This window comes from Suncus etruscus, chromosome 12, assembly GCF_024139225.1.
Source record: "Suncus etruscus isolate mSunEtr1 chromosome 12, mSunEtr1.pri.cur, whole genome shotgun sequence".
Classification (NCBI taxonomy): domain Eukaryota; kingdom Metazoa; phylum Chordata; class Mammalia; order Eulipotyphla; family Soricidae; genus Suncus; species Suncus etruscus.
The window spans coordinates 29,918,636-29,940,074 of record NC_064859.1 but is presented as its reverse complement, the minus strand read 5'-3'; the positions used below and the strand labels follow the sequence as shown (position 1 = coordinate 29,940,074).

General features: G+C 43.2%; 1 protein-coding gene and 1 non-coding gene across 3 annotated transcripts in view; both read left to right on the top strand.

Moving 5' to 3' along the window:
- Nucleotides 1-4,898: 4,898 nt before the first annotated feature.
- Nucleotides 4,899-21,439, top strand: part of ACTR2 (actin related protein 2) — a 47,825-nt gene continuing 31,284 nt past the window's right edge. Inside the window, exons 1-2 of one of the 2 annotated variants that reach the window (XM_049784744.1) lie at nucleotides 4,899-5,049; nucleotides 20,282-20,392. In XM_049784744.1, coding sequence (XP_049640701.1) covers nucleotides 5,002-5,049; nucleotides 20,282-20,392 — 159 coding nt within the window. In that variant the 5' untranslated portion in view covers nucleotides 4,899-5,001. Of the gene's footprint in view, nucleotides 5,050-20,281; nucleotides 20,393-21,439 lie in introns of those variants that run through there. The other variant, XM_049784745.1, reaches the window with a different exon arrangement.
- On the top strand, nucleotides 19,615-19,721 carry LOC126025039 (U6 spliceosomal RNA). Its single transcript, XR_007501089.1, has one exon. It is a non-coding gene; the product is annotated as a U6 spliceosomal RNA (small nuclear RNA).

Here is a 21,439-nt window from a genome sequence, read left to right as displayed (position 1 = left end):
ATAAAATGTATTGTTTTCTTTTTATTGCCAAGTGCTATTCCATTGTAGATCTACATTGGAATATTTACTCAATCACAATTTGATGGGCGCTGGTTAATATTTGCATATATATCTGTGCATTTATGTCTTCACTTCTTTTGAGTATATGCTTAGTAGTAGAATGATTAGTATGGCAATTTTGTTAAATTTTTTGAAAATATGCCAAATCCTTTTTCAGAGTAGTTGCATTATTCTTTAATCCCACTAGCAATGGAGAACAGTGTCAATTTCTCTAGGTCCCTACCAACATGTGCTATTTAATGCCTTTTTGGTTATAGAGACTCTTATTTGTATGAAACTACTGTGTATGCTTTAGTTCTTATTTCCTTAATGACAAATGATGTTGGACTTTGGTGCAATTAGAAGGCATTTTATTTCTTTCCCTAAAAAAAAAAAAAAAAAAAGTAGTATTCCTGAGGAGCACTGTGTAATTTTTTCCTCTAGAAATAGCATGGTAGGGGCCGGGCGGTGGCGCTGGAGGTAAGGTGCCTGCCTTGCCTGCGCTAACCTAGGACGGACCGCGGTTCGATCCCCCGGTGTCCCATATGGTCCCCTAAGAAGCCAGGAGCAACTTCTGAGCGCATAGCCAGGAGTAACCCCTGAGCGTCACAGGGTGTGGCCCAAAAACCAAAAAAAAAAAAAAAAAAAAAAAAAAAAAAAAAAAAGAAATAGCATGGTAGACCAAATAAGTTTGAGAATCTCTGATCTAAATCCTTTGATTTTTTTTTAGCAAAATTTTATAATTTTCAAAATGTAGGCCTTCTTTTATACTAATATTTGGACTTTTGTGGTTGTTGTGACAGAAATTATTTTTCTTTTTTTTTTTTGTTTTTGTTTTTTTGTTTTTGGGCCACACCCGTTTGACGCTCAGGGGTTACTCCTGGCTATGTGCTCAGAAATCGCCCCTGGCTTGGGGGGACCATATGGGATGCCGGGGGATCGAACCGCGGTCCGTTCCTTGGCTAGCGCTTGTAAGGCAGACACCTTACCTCTAGCGCCACCTTCCCGGCCCCAGAAATTATTTTTCTAATTTTATTCTGTGCGAATTCTACTAATGGGATATAAACATATTAATTTCTATGTATAGATCTTTTGATTTGTTTTGTTTTTTGTTTTGGGGCCACACCCGGTGACACTCAGGAGTTACTCCTGGCTAGCATTCAGAAATCACTCCTGGCTGGTCTTCCTGGCCTGTTTTGTGTGAAATTGTATACATATAATCTCAGCATAAAGCTAAAATTAAGTATCTCAACCTCTGAAAAATTTTACTTCAAAATGTGGGTGACATTATTTTGAGAAAAACAAAACTACATATATGGGCTTGGAATAGAAGACAGGAAGCAGTCACTAGGAGTAAATATGAACTTGTATTATAAAGAGTTTTTTTTTTAATTCATGTAATGCAGTGCTTCTTAAACTTTTTGCTTGTTTGTTTACGAGCCACAATCAATGGTACCCTCTGGGTCTGCTCTCGGGGATGTGATCCCTCAGCAGGATTTGGGGGACCATATGGGCTGCAGGGGGTCAAATCTGGGTCTCCTTAGAAGGCAAATACCCTTGTAAATTTTTTTTTAGTGAAGCAAGATTGTTTTATTGAGCAAAACTAATATAGAAAGAAGTGAGGGGAGACAAAAAGTGGAATATGTGCTTAAGAGCGAACACAACCTCTCCCAAATGTAAAAAATGAGAGCAAAGAGACATAGAGGTGAGTAAGAGATACATGTTTAGAAGAGAAAAAGGCTTGAAGAGCAAGCCCATTTCTTTTGTTTTATTTATTTTTTGGTTTTTGGGTCACACCTGGCAGCACTCAGGGGTTACTCCTGGCTCTATGCTTAGAAATTACTCCCGGCAGGCTTGGGGGACCATATTGGATGCTGTGATTTGAACCACCGTCCTTCTGCATGAAAGGCAAATGCTTTATCTCCATGCTATCTCTTTGGCCCCAATGAGTCTATTTCTTAAATATAGTAATTAGAAGGTATTGGGGGCACTAACTAGTGTCACAGAGCATATATGTTGCATATACTAGCTCTTGAAATCCATCCCAGGAACACAGTGCTCCAGATGTTGCCCTGGTGGCTTCTGATCACTGCTGGGACAGTCACCTTACCACTGCTAAGCACTCATATCAGGGTAGCACACCCAGCAAGGCAAAGCTTCACTGGGAAAGTTTTGGGGAGCCCTCAACCCGTTCAAAGAACATTAGTATTTCATTCAATTTTATACAAAGAAAATATAGGGACTAAGGATGTGGCTCAGTAGTGAAGTGCGTGCCTTGACCTGGGTTAATCCCTAGCATTGCAAAAGAAAACAATGAAATAAGAGGAAAATCAAAGGAGAAATGTTTGAGTTCAATTTGCTGAGGCTAATTAAATGGGCTTTCAGTAAAATTTGGCTCCAAACAATGGGGCTACAAAAGTGTATGATTTATGCACTAATGAACTGTTAAGCAGGCCTACATGCCTCAAACACTACTTAAGAAGATGCAGGAAGACATTCCACCAAGATATAACTTGACCTCTCAAACCTCCAATTAAAGCTATGACAGTTTTACTTTGATTTATTTTATAGGATAGGGTGCTGTAAGATTTAATTGAATAAAGCATTCTATGCTTTCATAAAGGTTTGAAAACCACTAGTTAAATTAAAGAACAGTGAAAATTGAGATGTTAGTATTATTATACTGAACTGGGTGATCAGAATCTAAGTTTTATTCACTTTGTACACATAGAATGTATGATTATAATTCACACATCTAAAGAAAGATGACTTTTTTTCTAGATCTAGATGAATTTAAAGCCATTTATTCTGAGTGTCTATACAACACTATTTTTCATATGCTCATGCTAAAGAAGTATGAGAGCAGTGACAGAGTAGAGGGCAGAGCCTGAGAGTAACATCAGTGAAGTTTTCCTGGATGGGACAAGCTATGCTTTAGAAACTATGGTAATAATAAAGTTTCATGACAGGAAAATTAAAAAGCGGTACATTACAGATAAAACTTCCCACTTAAAAGTCCAGAATTAATAAAACATAATTACCATTTCTTTTTTTTTTGTTTGTTTTTTTGTTTTTGTTTTGTTTTGTTTTTGGGCCACACCCTGTGACGCTCAGGGGTTACTCCTGGCTATGCGCTCAGAAGTCGCTCCTGGCTTGGGGGACCATATGGGACACCGGGGGATCGAACCGCGGTCCGTCCTAGGCTAGTGCTGGCAAGGCAGACACCTTACCTTTAGCGCCACCGCCCGGCCCCTAATTACCATTTCTATGAATGCTTTTCTGAATGCTTATTTGAATGGATGATGCACAGAATTTTAATCTCTCTGCAACCTATTTGAGGTTGACACACAGGGTTGTACCAAGATCTCTAAACTTTTAAAATGATAGATAGGGCCACATAGGAAGCAAGCCTTGCAGGGTATCAAAACCGAGGCAACTCTGCATTCAAATTGCTCCTTAAACTTAAGAGGTGAGGGATCGATCAATAAGCATAGCAGGTAGGGCATTTGCCTTGCACATGGCCAATCCAGGACTGACCTGCGTTTGATCCCCACATCCCATATGGTCCCTCGAACCTGCCAGGTGCCATTTCTGAGCAATCAGAAGTAATCCCCTGAGCACCACTGGGTGTGGCCCAAAAATATTAATAATAATAATAATAATGAGGTGAGATGCTTTTGGAAGAGAAAAATGATAATCAATGAGGTTTCAGTGTAGGCATCAACTTTTATTCCGTAGAACTAGAATGATTTGTGCAAATTACCACTGAGGTGGAATTGGAGGCATCATTATAAAGACTCTATGCATGTGTTGTGTGTGTGTGAGTGTGTGTGTGTGTGTGTGTGCATCCTTTTTTTTTTTTGATTTTTGGGCCACACCCGGTAATGCTCAGGGGTTACTCCTGGCTATGTGCTCAGAAGTTGCTCCTGGCTTGGGGGACCATATGGGACACGGGGGGATCGAACCGCGGTCCGTCCAAGGCTAGCACAGGCAAGGCAGGCACCTTACCTTTAGCACCACCGCCCGGTCCCGTGTGTGTGCATTCTTTCACCTCTATCCATTGGAAAGTCACAGCCAATGGTCTTGTTTCATGTTGGGTTGGCTAGGATGTTTCATGGTGGGTTGGCTAGGATGACGAATTAGCTCCCACTCTCTCCTCCCAGTGGGATATGTGTGTGTGCATTCTTCCACCTCTGTCCACTGGAAAGTCATGCTCAATGGTCTTGTTTCATGGTGGGTTGGCTAGGATGGCCAATTAGCTCCCACCCTCTCCTTCCAGGGTGTGTGTGTGTGTGTGTGTGTGTGTGTGTGTGTGTGTGTGTGTGTGTGTGTGTGTGTGTATGTGCATTCTTCCACCTCTGTCCATTGCAATAATCTTGTTTCATGGTGAGTTGGCCAGGATGGGCCAATCATCTCCCACCCCTCTCCTCCCAGGGGTCACTTCTCTTGCCCCATCATTCCAAAGCTATCTCGCGGTGGACCAAGCGTCACTCAAGCAGCCCGAGCCTGCTGCAGACGGTAAAGCAGAGCAATCACCATTCATTCCTTCGACATCTTAAAAGAAGAGAAAAAAAAAAAAAAAGCCCCTCATGAGGCTCAGGTCGGCAGCTGCCATCATGAAGCGACCGAGAGACCAGGAGAAACAGACACCAAAGAGGAAGAACCTGCCTGGGCGGTGCCCTGGGAACTAAGGCGAGGAGCGGCGGTTGGGCGGGGCTTGGGTGAAAACTCCGTTTCTGATTGGCTATGAGAGCTGCCAGTCGGCTCCGCGGCGTCCGGACTCCGCCCACATCCACGCAGGCTGTCAGTTAGCGGGGCGGGGCGGGGCGGCGACTTCCGGTCGGGTCTGGGGCGGGAGGAGGAGGAAGAGGAAGGGCCGGGCGGCGGCGGCGGCAGAGGCAGAGGCGGCTGTAGGTTGCTCGGTGGCGGCGGCGGCGGCTACGGCTCTCTTCCGGGCGGACGATGGACAGCCAGGGCAGGAAGGTGGTGGTGTGCGACAACGGCACCGGGGTAAGCCCCCCGACCGGAAGTGGCTGGGTCGGGGCGCGGGCTGCCAAGCTGCCCCAGGTCAAGGCCCGCGCGGGCCCAGGGCTATGGAGGCTCGAGGCGTCCTGGGCGGAATTGGACCCTGGTGGGGCCGAGCCCGCCCGCCCGCCCCGCAGCACCCCTCGAGGCCCTCTCTGAATGGGGGACCCAACCCCCAGGCCTCCTTCCTCTTCCTGTGAGGCTGGAGGAGGCTCGAGCTGAGGCAGGAAACGGGCTCGCGGGCGAAGGGGAAGTGCTGGGCTCGCCTCGCCTCGCCTCGCCTCGCACAGCCTCACCCCTTCCTTCCCAGGCAGCCTGGCTGCTTCTCAGGGTTCTCTGGGGGAAGAAAGAAAGGGGTGGCCCAGGTTACCAGCGCACCCCCACCCCTTTCTCACAGCACAGTCTGGTTCGGGTGCAAATCCGCCTAGAGCTGCGCCTTGTGATCTCCACCCCTCCGCCCTCCCCCCCAAATCGAGCTCAGGAGGTCTGGAACCCCCCACTTGGATGGAGGAGGCCCCTGTGCATCTATCTATCTCCGCCTTGATCTTGGGGGAGTTTCTCTTGACCCAGATCATCCGTTTTTTTTAGGTGCCCAGTACTTATCTTTGGAGAATACAAAATGGAAATCATTGTAAAAAAAAAAAATATATATATATATATATATATATTACAATGATATATATATATGTGTGTATATATATATCCCTGTTTCCCCCTCCCCAGACTCATTTTTATTGAATTATTTGCATGTTATTTCTATCACCACCCTTAAAAAGTAAGAGTACTGGGGCCGGAGAGATAGCATGGAGGTAAGGCGTTTGCCTTTCATGCAGGAGGTCATCGGTTCGAATCCCGGCGCCCCATATGGTCCCCTGTGCCTGCCAGGAGCAATTTCTGAGCCTGGAGCCAGGAATAACCCCTGAGCACTGCCAGGTGTGACCCAAAAACCAAAAAAAAAAAAAAAAAAAGTAAGAGTACTTAGGTTGGCTCTCAGCAAATTAGAAAACTGAATTCAAAAAAAAAAAAAAAAGAAAAGAAAACTGAATTCATCCCCCCCCCCCCAAAAAAAACCCACTTTGGATGAATTCTCCTCATATGTGGATGTCGTATTTTTTTTTCTTCCACATTTACAGTGATAGCTCACCATTTTAGAGATGGGATCGTAGTGGTGTCTGCTCCTGGCCTACCTGTGATATTTGGATGAAAGGAGATTTGATTTGAACTTGAAAACATTTGGCAACGATTGCTGAGATGGAGAGGAAATAGTTTCTATTTGCTGTCATATTGCTGTTGGTGGAATTCGTGGCATACTTTTACAGACAGTAGTTATACTAGTTTCATCTGAAATGGACGAGAAAGATGCTATCATAGCATCAAAGATGCAATTCATATCATAGAATTGGGTATAGAATAGAATCATAGAATGCAAAATGGGTACTTTTTGATTCTTTTTTTTTTTTTTTTTTTTTTTTTTTTTGGTTTTTGGGCCACACCCTGTGACGCTCAGGGGTTACTCCTGGCTATGCGCTCAGAAGTTGCTCCTGGCTTCTTAGGGGACCATATGGGACACCGGGGGATCGAACCGCGGTCCGTCCTAGGTTAGCGCAGGCAAGGCAGGCACCTTACCTCCAGCGCCACCGCCCGGCCCCTACTTTTTGATTCTTTTTTTTTTTTTTTTTTTTTTTGTGGTTTTTGGGTCACACCTGGCAGTGCTCAGGGGTTATTCCTGGCTCCAGGCTCAGAAATTGCTCCTGGCAGGCACGGGGGACCATATGGGACGCCGGGATTCGAACCAATGACCTCCTGCATGAAAGGCAAACACCTTACCTCCATGCTATCTCTCCGGCCCTACTTTTTGATTCTTAAAAAAGATAGAGTGTAGTCCAGAGCATGTGTCTCTGCATCCTGGGGACCTGGGTTCTATCCTGGACACCACCACATAGACCCTTGGACATCACCAGGAGTAATCCCTGAACATTGAACCTAAACAAGAAAAGGAAAAAAAAAAAGGCAGGTTCACTATGGAAAGTTGTACAATTTTTTCAAAAAGGTTTTAGAATGTTTCTGTTTGAACGAGTGCTTTTTTTGGTTTTTTTTTTTTTTTTTTTTTTTTTTTGGGTCACACCCGGCATTGCTCAGGGGTTACTCCTGGCTGTCTGCTCAAAATAGCTCCTGGCAGGCACGGGGGACCATGTGGGATACCGAGATTCGAACCAACCACCTTTGGTCCTGGGTTGGCCATTTGCAAGGCAAATGCCGCTGTGCTATCTCTCCGGGCCCTAAACGAGTGCTTTTTATTAAAGATATATATCTACTAACTCACTTTAGTATGTTCAAGTTTGGAGGAATCGTTTAGAATGCTTATAGTGGTTACTTTTGATAATGAGGGAATGAGACTTAAAGAGGAAGGACTTCAAGACACTTGAATTATTGGGTAATGGTTTTGCTGGTTTGGGGTGCCCACTCCAGGCTCTGTTCTGGGATCGCTCTTGGTGAAGCTTGGGAGATAGTATATGGTGCTGGGGACCAATATGCCTTAACCCTCTATTCTATTTCTTTGTCCCTCAAAAGTGTTGTTTGTGTTTTTTTTAAACTATGGATTGTTAATTTTAATTTACTATAAACATGTAGTACTTTTTTTTTTTTTTTGGTTTTTGGGTCACACCCAGCAGCGCTCAGAGGTTTCTCCTGGCTCTATGCTCAGAATCGCTCCTGGCAGGCTCGGGGACCATATGGGGTGCTGGGATTTGAACCACCGTCGTTCTGCATGTAAGGCAAATGCCCTACCTCCATGCTTTCTCTCTGGCCCCAAACATGTATTACTTTTTGAGTAATACATATAGATGCTTAAAAAAATGGCTCAGTAGTTACTGTAATCTTAATTAATTCCTTAACAAATTAAAAAAATATTTTAGGGTCCCAAGCATGCATATGGTCCACCAAAAATCCTACCAGGAGTGAACCCAAAGCAGAGCAAGAAACAATTCCTGCACACGACTATGTGTGAGCCAGAATTTTCCTCAAAAAAGAAAATGATTTAAAAACAAACATTTTTGTGGCTATATCCCATATTCTTCTTAAAAATCAGAAGCAGTTATATTTTAACAGATCCTTCCTTTTTCTTTTTTTTTTTTGGTTTTTGGGCCACACCCTGTGACGCTCAGGGGTTACTCCTGGCTATGCGCTCAGAAGTTGCTCCTGGCTTCTTGGGGGACCATATGGGACACCGGGGGATCGAACCGCGGTCCATCCTAGGCTAGCGCAGGCAAGGCAGGCACCTTACCTCCAGCGCCACCGCCCGGCCCCAGATCCTTCCTTTTTCTTTCTTTTTTTTTTTTTTGTTTTTGTTTTTGGGCCACACCCATTTGATGCTCAGGGGTTACTCCTGGCTATGCGCTCAGAAATCGTTCCTGGTTTGGGGGGACCATATGGGACCCCGGGGGATTGAACCGCGGTCCATCCTACGCTATTGCTTGCAAGGCAGACACCTTACCTCTAGCGCCACCTTCCGGGCCCTAGATCCTTCCTTTTTCAAGGGTGGTGAACCTCGTTTTTACACTATATTTTAAATTTCTAAATGGAATAGGAATGTTAACCACAGTGTCACTTTTTAAATGATAAGGACCATACCCAGCAGAGTTCAGCCCTGCCTGGCAATGCTCAGGGGTCACCAGGCTGGGATGGGAAGAGGAGAGGAAGGACTGGGGAAATGAGGCACCTGGGATGAGCTCTGGACCTTACTCATACTGAATGAAGTACTAGATTGAGCCATCTACCTGACCCCAGCCATGAAGTCATTATTTTGGTTGTTGTTGGGTTGTTTTTTTTTTGGAGGTGCTGGGGGGTCACACCTGGCAGCGCTGAAAGGTTACTCCTGGCTCTGCACTCAGAAATCGCTCCTGGCAGGCATGGGGGACCATATGGGATTCAAACCACGGTCCATCCTGGGTCAGCTATGTGCAAGGCAAACGCCTACGCTGTGCTCTCAGGCCCCATGAAGTCTTTTTTTTTTTTTTTTTTTTTTTTTGGTTTCTGGGCCACACCTGGCGGTGCTCAGGGGTTACTCCTGGCTGTCTGCTCAGAAATAGCTCCTGGCAGGCACAGGGGACCATATGGGACATCGGGATTCGAGCCAACCACCTTTGGTCCTGGATCGGCTGCTTGCAAGGCAAACGCCGCTGCTGTGCTATCTCTCTGGGCCCCATGAAGTCATTTTTATGGTTACTGTTTCATTTGTTACGTTAGTGTATTACTGATCAGTCTCATGCTTCCCACAATTTAAGAATCTTATTAAGACAAAAGGTTGGTTACTATGACATAAATATGAAATGTAGTTAATTCGAACATTTTATGTTTTTGGTTTAAGGTTTCTAGCATTAAATTTTAATTTAGATTTTCTATACACATGATAGACTACTAATGAGAAAACAGCTGTGGTATATAGTCAAAACTTCTTTTATATATATTTTTTGGTTTTTTGGGGCCACACCCGCTGACACTCAGGGGTTACTCCTGGCTATGTGCTCAGAAATCGTTCCTGACTTGGGGGACCATATGGGACACTGGGAGTGGGGAGAATTGAACTGCGGTCTGTCCTAGGCTAGCGCTGGCAAGGCAGACAGACGCCTTACCACTCTGTGCCACCGCTCTGGCCCCAAAATTTCTTTTATAATTGTGAGATTTTTTTTTTTTTCCAGTTTTTGGACCACACACAGTGGAGTTACTCCTGGCTTTGCACTCAGAAATTACTTCTGGCTAGTGGGACCATATGGGATACCAGGGATCGAACCTGCAGCCGTCCTGAGTCAGATGCGAGCACGGCAAACACCCCACCATTTTGCTACCGCTCCAGCTCCTATTTTTGTGATTTTTGAGAAGCCAGTTTAGTGTCTATATTTCTTGTTACTTATATTTTTAGTACTCCCAAATTTATCTACCTGAAGATACAGTGTGTTTCCTTTACAATTGAATTTTAAGTTCGGGCCGGGCGGTGGCGCTGGAGGTAAGGTGCCTGCCTTACCTGCGCTAGCCTAGGAGACGGACCGCGGTTCGATCCCCCGGCGTCCCATATGGTCCCCCAAGCCAGGAGCGACTTCTGAGCGCATAGCCAGGAGTAACCCCTGAGCGTTACCGGGTGTGGCCCAAAAACCAAAAAAAAAAAAAGAAAAAGAATTTTAAGTTCAAAATTTATTTCAGAAAGCATGTGGAAGTAGTTGCTCCCCTAAAGCATCTTGTCTCTCAACTTTTTAGATTTCAAAATTACAAAATAGCTCTTTAAATCTTCTGGTTGCTCCTAAATTAAATGCTCTGAGATAGGTGGGTTCTCAGGATTTGCCAGGTGTTGGTTTGGATTCTCTCCTTTACCTGGACTAAAAACTAAGGAGGTTTAGAGGAAGAAAACTTAACTTTTCTAGTAATTTGTGTACTTCTTCCTCATAATTGTTCAAACATATTGTCTCAAATACAGCCTCTGGGTCCAGAGAGATAGGACAGGGCTAAGGCATTTACCTTGTACCCAGGTTTTATTCCTGCTACTACATAGTTATCTGAGCCACATAATCAGGAGTAAGACCTGAGTACCACTATGTGTGGCCCTAATACCAGAACCCTTCACATTCTCAACCAAAAAACCCAAAAAACACCCTCACAGAAACATCGATATTAATGGGTGAACTAGATAAGGGAAAGCCCTGGGAGTTCACTCAAGTGGTAGAAACATGTCTAGCATGTGTAAAACCTGGATTTTATTTTGAGTAGAGGCCACTCTGTTTGGGAATATGACCTGGGTCTCCCGTATTCAAAGCTCACATGCTTACCCAGTTAAACTATCTCCCCAGTCCTGAAACCCTATTTTTATCCCCAGCAGTACATTGTTCTCCTCTGCCCAGCACTGGGTGGTATTTCCCTGGAGGTCCCTGAATAAACTGGGGCCGAGCAACTAACCAGAGGACTCACTATGAGGCTGAAAGTTGCTGATTGTAGCTCTGTTAAAAATTAATATAAAGTAAAAAATATAAATTAAGTGAGCACAGAGTGCCTTTATAAATCCCAGTTTATATTTTTGAATGCAGGAAGGTACTTTTAGAGCAAATAAGGATTGTGTTCTTGAAGAGAACATTTTAGGGGTCTGGAAGAATAGCACAGAGTTTTGGGGCGCCTGCCTTGCAAGCACCTGGTCAAAAATGAAAGTCCCTGGTGTTCCACATGTGTCAAGTGAAGTCTGGAGCTCTGCTCTGATCCTGGCATCACAAATTCTATATCTAGTTGCTCCACAGCTAGATGTGAGTACCACAAAAAAGGGTGCAAACCCCCAAACCCAAAACATTTGCATTTGCCATAACAAGGAAGCAAGACCTCTGGCAAGAACACATGTTAGTACTGGGGTGATCTCCTTTGGACATCACATAATTTGTGGGCCTCAATTAAGAGCAAGTACCATACTCAAAGGGTGCAAACCTCAGTGAGCTCTGGGGAGTTTGCAAGCCTCACAGCCAGACATGTATGTAACCCCTTGTGCTCACAAAAAATAACAGCATCAGCCTCAAAGGGAAGGGGGAAGAGCGAAGGTTAAAAAAAAAAAAAAAAAAAAAAAAAAAAAAGGAGAACAGTCTACTGTTCGCATTCTTAGCATTTGATGACTCAGTAGGAAGTAAGGGAGCTAGTTTCAACCACTGTGCTCTGAAGAGGAAACTATATATGGTAAAATCTGCTTTTTAAACACAGCCTTATTGCACATGAGAGAACTAAGTCACTGTGTGGTAAAATGATTGGGGTGGGGGAATAATTTTAACAATTATAATGATACCAAGTGGGTAGTTATATTGGAAGTCATAGGTTAGTTAAAAAAGGAAGAAAAGGTTGTATTTTATCACGTAGTTTAAATTTTATTTTAAAAATACTGGCTCTTTTTTGGCAAAAGTTGCTAGGTTGTCTAATTTTATATTCTTTTTGGTTTGTTTGCTTATTTTGGTGGTCTACCTTGTGCTCACACATTACTTTTGACTGGTTACTCTTGACTTGTGTATTAGATCTTCGGCTTTATTTGATATTCTTGAGAAGTGGGTTATTTTTTGTGAATTCTGTTGTTAATACACTCACATTTGAAATAAGATAATAGTGCAGCTTTTGCCATTTTGACCAGATACCTAGCACTGGGAAGGAATGTTAGTGTTGAGTAACCTTGTCCCAATAAGCCATTGCTGAAACAAATAATTTTATTAGTAAGTTCTGATTGAATTTCAATGTCTTGTTTTCAATTATTTTATAAAGCAGGATTTTTTTCCCCTGGTAATCTCAATTTTACCTTTTTTTTTAGAAAAATTTCTTGTTTCTAGACTATCTTCAAATGGTGCTTTTAAGATACAAACTACTGGGCCCGGGAAGGTGGCGCTAGAGGTAAGGTGTCTGCCTTGCAAGCGCTAGCTTGGGACGGACCACGGTTCGATCCCCCGGTGTCCCATATGGTCCCCCCAAGCCAGGGGCGATTTCTGAGTGCATAGCTAGGAGTAACCCCTGAGCGTCAAATGGGTGTGCCCCCCCCCAAAAAAAAAAGATACAAACTACTGGGGCCGGCGAGGTGGTGCTAGAGGTAAGGTGTCTGCCTTGCAAGCGCTAGCCAAGGAAGGACCGTGGTTTGATCCCCCGCGTCCCATATGGTCCCCCCAAGCCAGGGGCAATTTCTGAGCGCTTAGCCAGGAATAACCCCTGAGCATCAAACGGGTGTGGCCCGAAAACAAAAACAAAAACAAAAAAAAGATACAAACTACTTGGGCTGGAGCAATAGTATATAGCAGGTAGGGTTTATGGCTAACCCGGGTTTGCTCCTAAGCATCCCATACGGTCCTCCAGCATTGCCAGGTGTAATTCTGAGTGCAGAGCCAGGAATAATCAGGTGTGGCCCCAAAAGATACAAACCACTCATCTGTACAATTTTTAATCTAAAGACAACAGTGGATGATGTGATTATTTACAAATTTACTTTGTATGTGTGAGATGGAATGAGAGGAGGCATGTCAGGCTCAATGCCGCTTTCCTAGCTCCAACTCCTGTTAGGTTTTCTCATCTAATTAAATCATTTGTTTACATTTAATAGGTTTCAGATGACTCCTTTCAACTCCTAAATTCTTTTTGTCACTTACTCTTTAATTTTTTTTTTTTTTTTTTTGGTTTTTGGGTCACACCTGGCAGCGCTCATGGGTTACTCCTGGCTCTACACTCAGAAATTGCTCCTGGCAGGCTGGCTCAGGGACCATATGGGATGCTGGGATTCGAACCACCGTCCTTCTGCATGCTAGGCCAACGCCCTGTCTCCATGCTATCTCTCTGGTCCCTTTGTGTTTTTTTTTCTTTTTTTTTAAAAGCCAGTCTAACTGAGCAGTGGGGGAGTTATATACCAACTTTTGTGATACTAACGTTAATAAGTTCTGGTAAACCACTGCCATCAGACCAACCACTCTTTAATTTTTTGTTAGAACATTTTTACCTGTTTGGTAAGCGTTTTTGACCTTGATGCGTGGGCTTTTTTGTTTTGTTTTGTTTTGGGGCCACACCTGGTGACGCTCAGTGGTTACTCCTGGCTATGAGCTCAGAAATTGCTCCTGGCTTGGGGGACCATATGGGACTCCAGGGATCGAACCAAGGTCTGTCCTGGATCAGCCGCGTGCAAGGCGCCCTATTGCTGCGCTATCACTTCGGCTCGATGAGTGGGCTTTATAAAAAAATATTTTGTTTCTTTTGGGGGGCCACACACGGTGCCATTCAGGTTACTCCTGGCAGGATTGGGGGGCCACACGGGATACTGGGGATCAAACCTTAGTCAGGCCATGTGCAAGGCTGACCCTATCCACTGTGCTATCATTCCAGCCCCCTGAATGGGCATTTTCAAACTTCCCTGTAACCATATTTGTTTATTACTTGGAGGTAAACATGCTTTAAAATTTTTGTGTGAGGGGGCCGGGCGGTGGCGCTAAAGGTAAGGTGCCTGCCTTGCCTGCGCTAGACTAGGACGGACCACGGTTCGATCCCCCGGCGTTCCATATGGTCTCCCAAGCCAGGAGCGACTTCTGAGCGCATAGCCAGGAGTAACCCCTGAGCGTCAAATGGGTGTGGCCCAAAAACCAAAAAAAAAAAAAAAAATTTTTGTGTGCATGATACTGTATATGGACAGTGTATGCCTTGCTCATGCATTCCTAGACCTAAACAGAAATGTAACATTCATGTATTTACTTTTCATATTTGACATGTATGTGTGTAAATTGTGACTAATGATAGATACTAAGCTGGTGACCTTCGATTTTTTATGGAATTTGGAGATTGTACAATAATTATAGTGATCCCCAGCTAAACAGTCCCCTAGCATTGCTGGGTATAGTCTTGGTACCCCCATCACCACTGGAGTGGTGCAAGTCATTGCCAGTGCCACATATGCCTAACTACATATGCGGGCCCTAGCATTGAACTGCTGGACCCAGGCCTCCTAAGCGCCACTTGGGAGCACCTTATCCCCCCATATTTATATAGTGATTTTTTTTTTTTGGTTTTTGGGCCACACCCAGTAACGCTCAGGAGTTACTCCTGGCTATGTGCTCAGAAGTTGCTCCTGGCTTGGGGGACCATATGGGACACCGGGGGATCGAACTGTGGTCCGTCCAAGGCTAGCGCAGGCAAGGCAGGCACCTTACCTTTAGCGCCATCGCCCCACCCCCTATATAGTGATTTGATAAGGTTGAAACAACAAGTGATTCTCTACCATATTTTTTTTGTTTCTATCAAGTACATTTTGATTTTGACTTTGAAGAGTGAGAGATATTTTTCTTTATTCTTTTTCTTTTTCTTTAGAACAAGCTACATACAGAGGGGACCAGTTACACTAGCAGTCTGGGGGACAAAGGAGGGAGATATGGGATGCATGCTGGGAACAGGGGTAGAGGGAGGACAACACTGTGGTAGGAATGGCTCTGATTCATTGTCACTATGTACCTTAAATATTACTTGTGAAAGCTTCGTAATTCACTTTGGTCATAATAAAATTATTGAAGAAAAAAGAAGGTGTTTTAGGACCTAAGAAATCCTACAGGGCCCTAGTAAAGCACTTGTCTTATCTGTGGTCTACCTTTTATTGATTCCTGGCACTGCATATGGTCCCCCAAGCACTACCAGGAGTAACCTTTAAATACAGAATTAAGAGTAAGTTCTGGGGCCAGAGAGACAGCATGGAGGTAAGGCGTTTGCCTTTTATGCAGAAGGTCATTGGTTCGAATCCCGGCATCCCATATGGTCCCCCGAGCATGTCAGGAGTGATTTCTGAGTGTGAAGCCAGGAGTAACCCTTGAGCACTGCCGGGTGTGACCCAAAAACCAAGAAAAAAGTAAGTCCTGAGCACCATCAAGTGTGATCCCCCCTCCTTCTCCACCAAGTTAAAGAAAGGTGAGCGTATTAGTTCTTTTTAACATTCTTTCTATGATTGAAAGTATGTTTTGAGGGCCGGAGAGATAGCATAGAAGTAGGGTGTTTGCCTTGCATGCAGGTCAGTGATTCAAATCCGGGCATCCCATGTGGTCCCCCGAGTCAGCCAGGAGCACTGCCAGGTGTGATCCAAAAAACAAACAAAAAAGTGAATATTTCAGTGGGTCAGGGATATAGCTCCAGTGGAAGAGTACATGCCTCTATGGCCATTGACGTCAGTCCCTGACACTACATAGGACCATCCCCTCGCACCTCCTTGAATTGATCTTGGTGACTCCCCTGGAACACTGCTGGGTGTGACCCAAAAACAAACAAAAAAATAATAAAGTATGTTTTGATTTTTCACTGTCAGTATCCAAATGGCAAGTGAAGTGTACCTAAACATGTTATCTTTTGTGCATGCCACACTCTCACACTGACTTCAACCTTGAAAGACAATCTAATGAAAAATCGAAGGGCTAGTGTGCATGCTCTGTATGAAGAAAGATTGGGTTCAGTCTCCAGCACTGAGCACTGCCAGGTGTGGCACCTCCAAGAATAACTACAAAAAATTGTTAGTACATTTTAATTAGTTGATGAGAACATGTTACAAATTTAATGGATTGCTGGAAAATGCCTTGTGGATTAATAGCCAACTAATCAGAATTTAGGTTTCAGAATTTTAAACACAGATTGAGAATACAAGTTCAGATATCATTTTGAATTGAAAAACATCTTAGTTTCAGATAGATTTTTCGCAAGCGTAGTTTTAATCTGCACAACTAACATTTTAAAGTCTATTTATAAAAGACTTGGTGTTCTGGGTGGCAGAATGTTCTAGGCTATTTATAAGTAACTGTGGTTTGTTTCCAAGAAGCTTGTTGTAGAGATCTTTTAAAAATTTTTTTTCATATTTTGGAGGGTTAATAAAAAATATTGAGATAAAGAGTGTTACTCAGTTTGACCACCATTAAACAGAATAGTTGAGGCCATGAGAGAGAGAGAGAGAGAGAGAGAGAGAGAGAGAGAGAGAGAGAGAGAGAGAGAGAGAGAGAGAGAGATTAGAGCACAGGTGTGACATGCAGGAGAGAGAAACAGGCAGGCAGGCAGACAGACAGAGTGAGAGAGATTAGAGCATAGGTGTGACATGTAGGAGGCCCAGATTGAATCTCTAACATCACATTGTCGCACAAGTGCTGCTAGTAGAGACCCCAATCTCAGTGAAAGGAGTAGTACCTGAGCACTGCGTGGTCATGCCCCTCCCAAACAACAACAAACAAACCCTAAACCTATAATAGAGTTTTCTGTTGGGTAAGTTCTGTTCATCTTAATATTATTGTTGTCATTTTCTCCCAAAACTCTTAAAATAGATGATGCCATAGAGTAGACTTTCTCAATACTAAATAGCTTCCTATTAAAATAATCATAGTATCATACTCAAATCAGCAGTAAAACTTCTAATATTTATAGATCGGTTATTAAATGTTATTAAATACTTACAAATGCCAGATACTGTTTTAGGCATTTGCGATTCATTAGCTGAGACAGAAATTCTTGCATTGGTAACTTATTTTTGGATAAAGACTTGTTAAGATAGCCAGAGGCATAGTATAGCAGATCAGGTGTTTGTCTTGCACTCTGCTGACTGCTTCGATCTCCAGCACTGCATTGTGCAGAGCCAGGAGTAAGCCCTGAGCATAGCTGGTGTGACCCCAAATACACAAAAGTGTGTGTGAGAATAAAGGAAAATAAACCTTGACAAGAGATAAGAGATGGTAGAGACTATTCATTTTTCACGTGTAGTTTCCTCTCCCTGAAATAGTTTTTAATTGGCTTTGCCTTGAAGTGTTTGCTTTTGTGCTGGGATGTGGCTTAATAGTAGAGTGCTAGCTACATGTATGAGAGACTGTCTTGAGTAGCTCACATACATGCACACACATATGGGGTAGAGTTGGGGGGGGGGGGAGAGAGAGAGAGAGAGAGAGAGAGAGAGAGAGGAGAGAGAGAGAGAGAGAGAGAGAGGAGAGAGAGAGAGAGAGAGAGAGAGAGGTGAGAGAGAGAGAGAGAGAGAGAGAGAGAGAGAGAGAGAGAGAGAGAGAGAGAGAGAGAGAGAGAGAGAGAGAGAGAGAGAAAGAAAGAAAGAAAGAAATAGTACTTGAAAATAGTACTAAACAGGGCCCGGAGAGATAGCACAGTGGCGTTTGCCTTGCAAGCAGCCGATCCAGGACCAAAGGTGGTTGGTTCGAATCCCGGTGTCCCATATGGTCCCCCGTGCCTGCCAGGAGCTATTTCTGAGCAGACAGCCAGGAGTAACCCCTGAGCAATGCCGGGTGTGGCCCAAAAAAAAAAAATTTAAAAAAAAAAGAAAATAGTACTAAACAACCAGTTTACAGATGTGGCTCAATAGTAAAGTCATATGTACCTGTGCCTTGCATGTATGATGGCCTGGATTTAATACCTAGTGCATTTAAAAAAAAGCATTACATTATTGGTTTGGGGGCCATATCCAGTGACGCTCAAGGGTTATTCCTGGCTATGTGCTCAGAAATCATTTCTGCCTTGGGGGACCATATGGGATGTTGACGATTGAACCAGGGTCCAACCTAGGTCAGCCGTGTGCAAGGCAAACACCTTACGCTGCGCTATCACTCCAGCCCCTAATTTTTTTTTTTGTCTTAAATTTTTTTTTAATTTTTATTTTGATCATAGTGGCTTACATATAGTTTACAATAATATTTTAGGTACATATTTACATAAAATCAGGGGGGATTTTCATCACCAAATTGTCCTCCCTACACCTCCGTTTCTGTCCTACCTCCCATTTCCTTTTCCCTCACCCCAGGGCGGCTAGAATATGTGGTCCTCTCTGTATCCAACCCACTACTTAGTAGTCTTGCACCTGTTTGGTCTTGATGCCTCCCTTATTTCCCCCTCTAACTGGAGGCAGGACTAGCTAGTTCAAGTTGCGTGGTTTTGTTTGAAAAAGAGAAAAGTGATAAACTGGGGTAAGAGTCTAATACCCCAAAAATGGGTGGAGTCCTTCTAAAGGCTCTTATCATCAATTTTCCAGCCCCTAATTTTTAATTTTTGATTTTTATTTTAATTATATTTTAGTTGTTAATTTCATTTGGGGGAAATTGGGGTTGAGCCACACTCATTGATGCTCAAGCTCTATGCTCAGGTCACTTCTGCTAATCCTTAGGGGATTGAACTAGGGTTGACTGCATACATGCAAGACAAGTGCTTTACTAATAAATGCTTTTCTCGCTTTCTTGCTTCAACTGTTATCAGTTTCTTATGCATAATGTGGATGTATTATTAGAATCAGTGATAAATTATTGCATTGCTGTCATTCAGACATAGGCTATCTGAATATAAAATTATATACTTGATATCACTAGATACTTTTATTAAATATAAAATTGTTAGTAGCCAAAAGTGCCTAATAATTACTTGAATCTAATACTGGTTTCCCACTTGAAAAGGGAAAGATTTCAGATGAAAGTTGCAGGGTAGAGAGATAGCTCGAAACTGAGCACCTGCTTTCATGAGGTGGCCTGGGTTCATTCCCCAGCACTTGGTCCTCTGAGAACAAGCTGGGTGTAGGCCTAGAGCACTGCCAGATGTGGTCCCAAAAGCAAAAAATAAGAGAAAAAAGGGATGTTGCATTAGTGACTTGCCAGAAATGATAAATGTTTGCTTTAGAATTTAAGCATTATATCTTTTTGGTTTTCTTTTGCTTTGGGGCCAACCGGCTGTGCTGAGGGGTCACTCTGGAGGGCTTGGGGACATATATATTGGGTGCCACGGATTGAACCCGGGTTGGCTGCATGCAAGACAAACATCCTACCCACTGTACTATTGCACCAGTTGTCCTGAAGCATTATTTGTGTTTATTTTCCAATATTTCTCTTTCACAAATATTCCCCTGCCCCTTTACTACTTGTCTGTGTAGTACTGCTGTGAACCCAGATTTCTCTAAGTCTTGCTCCAGCATAAACTACTCTGCTCCTTACTCTGCTAAAACTTCATAGTGTGGTGACTTAAAGAGCCAGTATAAAGTTGTGAACTCTGATAGAGGTCAGTGCCATAAAGAAGTAAAAAGAGGTGCTTGCTTCGGCAGCACATATACTAAAATTGGAACGATACAGAGAAGATTAGCATGACCCCTGTGCAAGGATGACATGCAAATTCGTGAAGCGTTCCATATTTTTTTAATTAAAAAAAAAGAAGTAAAAGGAGATTACATAATACATTAGGTGATAACTCTGGGAAATTTGTTTGGTGTTCATTTTTGTTGTTTGCCCTTTTTGGTTTTGAGCTATACCCAGCAATGTTCAGTGATTATTCCTGGCTCCGCACTCAGTAATTTCTCCTGGTAGTACCTGGGGGACTACATGGGATACCAAGGATTGAACCTGGGTTGGCTGTAAGCAAGGCAAACTCCTTACCTGCTGTACTATTGCTCTGGTCCCTACTCTGGGAAATTTGAAAGCATCAAAAGTTCCAAATACTTTGTAAATGCAAAATGGTATATTAGAAAATAATTTAAAATGAAAATATTAGGCATTGGGAGAGTATACAACATTGCACACCGCTGACCCAGGTTCAGTCCCTAGGATATCATATGTTCTCCTGAGCACCATCAGGAGTGATACCTGAGCCAGATCACAGAGCCAGGAGTAAACTGCAAACACCACCAAGATCCCCAAAAACAGAAAAAGAGAAAAATTAGTTATCTTTGTACTAACCCACTTTAATTTGTCTTTTCCAGTTTGTGAAGTGTGGATATGCAGGCTCCAACTTTCCAGAACACATCTTTCCAGCTTTGGTTGGAAGACCTATTATCAGATCAACCACCAAAGTGGGAAACATTGAAATCAAGGTAATATTTCATTGGTTGATACATGGGGATCAAAGCCTGTGAAGTAGTCTTTGAATTTAGTGGGTATAAATTAGTGTGATATAATAAGCCAAAGAGTAAGATGGAATTTAAGTATGGCTTGATGCCATAATGTTCTGAATGGATGGAACTATGTTGATAAAAAATATTGTTTTAGTGACTTAAATTCTATTGTATAATTTTTAAAAGAATCTGCTGGACAATTTTTACTTTTAATTTCATATAATTGTCACCAAATGTAGTTGGAACCTTTGGTTTTTTTCTTTCCATGTTTTGTGGCCTTATTCCTTAACTTTTTAATTAGTCAGGAAAATACACAGGAATAAATTAAATTCAATCCTCTTTTCACTAATAGATCTTCTTAAGCAAGAGAAAGCTATTTGGGCCCGGAGAGATAGCACAGTAGTGTTTGCCTTGCAAGCAGCTGATCCAGGACCTAAGGTGGTTGGTTCGAATACCGGTGTCCCATATGGGTCCCCTGTGCCTGCCAGGAGCTATTTCTGAGCAGACAGCCAGGAGTAACCCCTGAGCATCGCCGGGTGTGGCCCAAAAACCAAAAGAAAAAAAAAAAAAAGAAAGCTATTTTAAGTCTTTAACCTTGTATTATTTCTTTATTTTGCCACAGGAGAGAAGGAAAGAGGTATTGCTAATCATGACATCAAAGATTGTTAATAGGGTTTTTTCCTCCCTTATTAAAGGGATTTGGAATCAAATGAAAGTTATGATCTGTTATAATGAAAAATAAAACAATCGAAAGGACAGTGGTTGGAGCCGGAGCCGTGGTGCAGCAGTAGGGCATTTGCCTTGCATGCAGCTGACCTAGGACAGACTGCAGTTCAATCCCACGGCGTTCCATTTGGTCCCCCGAACCAGGAGTGATTTCTGAGCATATAGCCAGGAGTAACTCCTGAGTGTCACAGGGTTTGGCCCAACAATCAAAAACCAAAAAAAAAAAAAAAAAAAAGGACAGTGGTTGAGGCTTGGGGCTGGAGAGAGATAGTCCAGTGGGTAAGGCACTAGCTGGCCCGG